Source organism: Neolamprologus multifasciatus, chromosome 18 (genome assembly GCF_963576455.1).
Source record: "Neolamprologus multifasciatus chromosome 18, fNeoMul1.2, whole genome shotgun sequence".
NCBI lineage: Eukaryota > Metazoa > Chordata > Actinopteri > Cichliformes > Cichlidae > Neolamprologus > Neolamprologus multifasciatus.
In genome coordinates, this window is record NC_140456.1 from 9,587,443 (window position 1) to 9,593,467 (window position 6,025).

The 6,025-nt window shown below is 41.2% G+C and overlaps 1 protein-coding gene across 1 annotated transcript; it reads right to left on the reverse strand.

Annotated features, from left to right (window-relative positions):
• On the reverse strand, nt 1–5,996 carry LOC146497331 (uncharacterized). Its single transcript, XM_085141487.1, has 4 exons — nt 4,401–5,996; nt 4,100–4,164; nt 2,086–2,179; nt 1–1,994 (listed from the first exon to the last, which is right to left on the reverse strand). The coding sequence occupies exons 1-4, from the start codon at nt 4,606–4,608 to the stop codon at nt 928–930; spliced, it is 1,434 nt and encodes a 477-aa protein (XP_084997613.1). The 5' UTR covers nt 4,609–5,996; the 3' UTR covers nt 1–927.
• Nucleotides 5,997–6,025: the final 29 nt, after the last annotated feature.

The following is a 6,025-nucleotide window of genomic DNA, read 5'->3' on the forward strand; positions in this document are numbered from 1 at the left end:
TTGGTTTTGAGAACAGTTTTAATATAAAGCATAACAAAGAGCAAAGGGTTTATGGGAAGAGTTTCATGGAAAATCTAACAGAGAGGACGAGTCAGGCAGGCTTAGAACGTCTGACATTAAAGCACAAACCTGAGAAAAGTTTGAATGAATTTGAATGAAAAACCTTTGTCAGAGTGAATGGGAGTAATGAGCATCTTGTGCTTGTAAGGTTTCAGTACTGAGATGACAAGAACCCCAGTTCGACATGAGAAGCAAAAACAAACAGGAAGTCAGAGCAGATCTGCACTTATGCAGGTAACTGTAAGAGCAAAGCCGCGTGGTTTTAGATGATGACTCAGCCATTTAAGAGCTTGGTGGCGATCGTGGTTCAACAGTTGGGAGTTCGCCTTGTAATCGGAAGGTTTCTGGTTCGAGCCCCGGCTTGGACAGTCTCGGTCGTTGTGTCCTTGGGCAAGACACTTCACCCGTTGCCTACTGGTGGTGGTCAGAGGGTTACAATGTAGCTTGCCATCACCAGTGTGTGATTGTGTGTATGAATGGGTGGATGACTGGTTGTGTAAAGCGCTTTGGGGCCCTTAGGGACTAAGTAAAGCGCTATACAAATACAGGCCATTTACCATTTAAGAGCTTGGTTTGTTTTCCTTTTTTTCCATTTTTTTGGATTTCTAGCTTTGGAAGGGTTTCACAAACGTGTGAACGAGGGTGCAGTTCAGTTTCACATTTTGATCATTTTAAGTACTTAAAAAGAAGCAAACATGTTGATATCCACGCAGATGGATTTTGCATAGTAAAATATGCATTAATATACAAAGTTGTTCAGTAATGCCATATGGTTAAAAAAAAAATCCCACTGGAAAAAAAAAGCTGCCGTTCACTGAATATTTAATTCTCAGACTGTCGTCTTTCACCTCGACCACTCGCACCACCTCAGCTGTAGGTGTGAATGATTCTGTGCCGCTTTAAATGATGCATGAGGATGAAGGTTTTCCCGCACTGTGAGCAGCTGTATGGTCGTTCCCCGCTGTGCGTCCGCTGGTGAACCCTCAGGCTGCTCTGCTGCGTGAACCTCTTCCCGCACTGTCCGCAACCGTACGGCTTCTCTCCCGTGTGAGTCCGGTGGTGTATGCTGAGGTGCGACGAGCACTGGAAACTCTTCCCGCACACCGTGCACCAAAACGCTCGCTTTCTCTTGTGGCTCTGCTGGTGCAGCTTGAACTGGTGGAGGCGGCTGAACGACTTTCCGCACTGCGAGCACCCGTAGCATCGGGCCGTCCCGGAGAGGGGTTTGTGTAGGCTGTGAGGGTTAAAGCTGCTCGGTGTGAACGTGTTGTGCGACTGAGTTACAACTGGTCCGTCTCGAGTTGCGGACTCCCTCTCAGGGTCTTCCTCAAGCTGGCTCAGGTGAGTGGAGTGTGACGCGTTTCTCTGCGGGTAAATTTGTTCCTTCTGCTTGCCTTGCTGCAACAACGGAGCCTGCGACCTAGGCTGGAAATCTGACGACTGTGGAACGTCCTTCTGATATTCGCTGTTGTAAATCCCATTGCAAAGCCTCTGAGAAGGCAACTGCTGGACGTTAGTCGACTTGCTCAGGTTAGAAGTTACATTTGGATCTGAATGGTCCGGGTACGTGTTGGAATACTCCTCTACTACACTAGAGAAGTCAGGGAAACCAGTGTCAATGTCATTACCTTCAATTATGGACGACCAAATTTGGTTCTCTCTTTCATCCAATGAAAATTCAGCAGCAAGTTGCGTCTGCTTCCCCACATTGTGCTGGCACCCCTCCTGTCTGAATGCCAGTCGATCTTCTTCCTTCTCTGTCTTCACTGTGAACTGAAGACTACTGATGTCTACTGCACGCTGGGCAGAGTTAAACGAGTCACTGAACTCTGATGGCTTCTGTCTGGCAACCTCTGGATGGGTTAACTGGTGGCCCTCTTCAAACTGCTGGTTCTCTGGAGCACTAGCAGTGTTAGGGTACTGAACAGCAGAACCTGCAGGTGACAGGTGTTAGGAGACTTCAGGTGGGGGTGTAAAGTTCAATTAAGGTTTAATTCTTGCACAAAACCTAGGTCTTCAACTCACCAATTGGTCCAGCAGAGTCACTGATCCATAGTGCCTCATCTGGACTTTCTTCTTTAATTGTGAAGGAAACAGTTGCATCTTCAATCTCAGGAAACTACACAAAAAGGTCATGGATTACCTGATTTGTTTTTCAACTTGAGAACTTCTAAGATATATGGTAATAATATAGAGATTGCAACGCCAGAATCTGCCAAATTAAGTTTTATATTTCACTTCTTTTAGCTTTGTTTTCCCCTCTACAAACAACTTACTAATTATTAATCCACCCTTTTTTATAGCACAGCTACCTGCCATAAATAGAAACACCTATGGGAGTGGTGTCACACAAACAAAGTCTCAGCAATGAAACCAAAACTATAAGATTAAGAGGTGACATTTCTGCAGCGAGGTGACATTTACCATACAACTGACACTATTAGAATAACACACAGGTTTTTGATCCACTTTTTGAACTAGTTTGTCACCAGTGTCAGCTGCCCATTTTTTCCCCCATTTTTCTTTTACAATTTGTGAAAAAATATATACAACCACTAAAAATTTCTGGATTTTTTTGTTTAGAAAGGCAAACTTTTAATTCTTTTGGAAAACAAAATAAAGATGATGCTTTACGATAAAGTTACCATTTCAATCATTTACAGTAGAAAAACAGCAACAGCAATTACTTTAAATGGCGTGTGAGGGCCTAGCAGAAATACAGTGAGGTCCTTCTGAGCCTCTGAATATGGGGAACTGCGCATAAAAATGCCCATAATTCCTGAAAGGTTAATGCAACAGTTTTGTTAAACCCCTTCAATTAAAGGCTGAAAGTTTGCGCTTTCACCACATCTCGATTGTTTGATCTAAAATCCACTGTGCTAGTGTACAAAACTACAAATCTTATATCCACGTCCAAAACTGTAACTTTTTGTAGGCTTTTCGGAAGTGTTCATCAGTCTGGGTGTGAAAGTTTCTGATCACTCTAACATGAAAGATTTTTGAGAATCCCCTCAATGCAAACTCAACAGATGACCTCACATTATATCTAAGCAGTTTTCAATATAAAGTAGAACTCACAAGTAAATAAATGACTATAAGCGACCTTCTGCAAAGGCAGCGAAACAGCACAAAACCACAACACTTCCACCACTAAACTTCACAGATGGCGAACAGTTTTTCTCATGAAAAGCTGTCTTTTGTCTGCACCAAACATATCTACTGTTACTCCAGCCATACAGCTCTGCTGTTTCTTTATTTTTCCGATGCTAACACTTTGACATTAACAGCTAAAGAATAAATGAACAAATGCTCAAGTTTTTGCAAGACTTCTTGTTGCATTAGTCAATCTGCCCCTGGGTTGAACTGACCTTCCACATGTGGGGGATTTTATTTCATATCATTTGGGGATATGTTTGAATTCCCATGCTCACAGGCAGTACACGTTTTCTTGTTTTATTTGTTTATTTATTTTTAAATGAACACACTCTTCAGAACAGCAGAGCACAAACCTCACAGCTTTCAGCTGTCACTGTTAAAGGAAGCTCAAATCGCTGACGCCTAACCTGGAACTGATTTTAAGTCTAGGTGTGTGACACATAGAGGGGTAACAAAATAACTCGAGAGGCAAATCTTACCCCATCGTAACCACCATGAAAGACCTACAGGTGCTATTTTGAAGGATTATTGAAATAACTTTAATTTAACAAGGAATAAAATTAACAGTTTGTTGACTTTTCTTCAAAACATTTTTTATCCTTCAATCACCATTCTTGCTGTTACAAAATTATCCCTTAGATGTCACTTCATGGTTGTTTAAAGGCCAGGTCTCCCTTTTAAAATATCTAAATAAGCGTAGATACTTTTTCCATGTAGCTGGTATGTTTTTAAACTGTGTAAACATTGAAACTTGCAGCAATTTTCATTTTCATTTTATGTATGACTTCTCTAAAAACAAAAAAGTTTTGGTTTTTTTTTAACAAAAAAAGAGCAAATGTTGTCCAAAAGGCAACAATTATTAGAGCATGTAGTAAACACAGACCTTCATATCTCTTGCAGGGTGCGGACAGTTGCTCCCCACATCAGTTCCTCTGTCCATGTAGTTTTCTGGTTGCAGAAGGGAAGAAAAATCTCAATTTGAAAGCTCGAGCAGAGGAAAAGTAGATATTATTTGGAGGGGGAGTAAAATACCTCGAAATTCATTTCCAAAAATAAGCAGAGGTTAATATAAAACACACCAGCGGTGGCTTTTTAAATCAAATTCTTCCTGCGTTTGGTTCTACTTCTACATTTAGATGCACAACACACTGAGTTGTCAGTTGGCACAGTGATGGAAATCTTACCGAATCCTCGCTGCAGCTGCGCATTTTTGCTCTCCATCACCAGCAGTTTCCTCTTCAGCATCTCGTTCTCGCTCTGCTTTCGGGATATTTCAAGATGCAGAAACGCACATTTGTCATCGACTAGTTTGGATATCTCTGCCACTGCTGCCTTCACCAGAACCTCCATTATTGAGGATAACTGTGTTTGAAAGGGAATGCACGTCGCCATGTTGACTCATTCAAAGTAATATATGCCAGGTAAATGAAGAATTAGTAAGTGCTTCCAAGCAGTGGTTTAAAAAATGTGAAAAGAAGCGACGCAGTAGAAAATTTTTACATCCCTGTGAGCATCATGCTAGCTGAAACCTTTCTTCCGTGTGGCGGAGGGCTTTACCATAAATACACGAATAGAGGCGCGGTGGAATAACAGGTACGAGGCCTTCATCCTTCTGAGTCATCACCCATGGGTGTTAAATTTGAGCTAAAACTGCACGTAGAAAGGAAATTGTGGGTTAAGAAATAAGATAAAGATAAAGGTCAATAACCAGCTCAAAGATTAGTTTTGATTCTTGTTGTATTTAATTGGGAAATATACCACATGGTCTCAAAAAACAAGTCATATTGTACTTACAAATACTAATTGCAGTAGTAGTAAAAACTAAAGAAAGATAGAAAAAATGTTTGAATAAAGAAAGTTCAGGAAATGTGCGCAAATGTAACAACAGACCTTCTCTTAGGGACTCCAGGACATCAGTACAATATTTAGAAAATACAAGAAAACAAAGGTGGATACCTTAATCTATTTCATTTGCTTTTATATGAATTTGTTTGGAGACCTTTTTTCTGTTTAAGAAGAACCTGTGAAATAGATCTCTTGATACAAATGAGTACCAGACCAATCATACCTCTAGACTAAACCCTTAACATATTTTTGACGGGTGTGTTATCCTCCTGGAAGCAGCCATCGGTAAATAGGTACACTGTGGTCATAAAGGGATGAGCAAGCAACAATACTCAGATAGACTGTGGTGTTAAAGAAAGATCAATTGGTACCAAGGTGCCTGAACTGTGCCAAGAAAAGATCGACCACACTGCTACACCACCACCAGCACTCCGAACCCCAATTTTTCCTCAGATTGTGACCCTAAAATCTGACTGTTGCAACAGAAATCAAGACTCATCCCTCATATTGTACAGTTTTGGTGAGCCTGTGTGAACTGTAGCCTCAGTTTCTTGTTCTTAGCTGCCAGCACCCAGTGTGCTGTTTTCAAAAAAGTTTGAAACACACAAAACAGATTTGAGAAACCTAAATCCAGCCACTCGTGGCGCGTCACAATTAATACCAACTTTCATTGAGACCATCTTTCACTGTCAGTCTAAAGACATTGTGGAATTGTGCCTTTACCACTGCCCTCGACTCAGAATGAAGCAGACACCAACTTCGAAGAACCAAAGGAAACACGTGCACATTGTCACAGGGCATTTGTGGCAAGCAAAATTTAAAATGTTTATGTCTTGGTGCCACAGACAGTTGATTGTCTCTAGAAGTAATAACTCCCTTCATAACAGCATCTCACAAGCCTTAATGTGATAACTAAAAACTCCACCAATCAAGGTAGTCACGGTAACATCGCCCATCTTTTAAA

Coding starts and splice junctions, on each gene's coding strand:
- LOC146497331 (XM_085141487.1), bottom strand. CDS start 4,608: ATGGCGACGTGCATTCCCTTTCAAACACAGTTATCCTCAATAATGGAG. Junction 4,165..4,400: donor GCAGCTGCAGCGAGGATTCG/GTAAGATTTCCA, acceptor TTCTGCAACCAG/AAAACTACATGGACAGAGGA. Junction 2,180..4,099: donor ACCCTGCAAGAGATATGAAG/GTCTGTGTTTAC, acceptor CTTTTTGTGTAG/TTTCCTGAGATTGAAGATGC.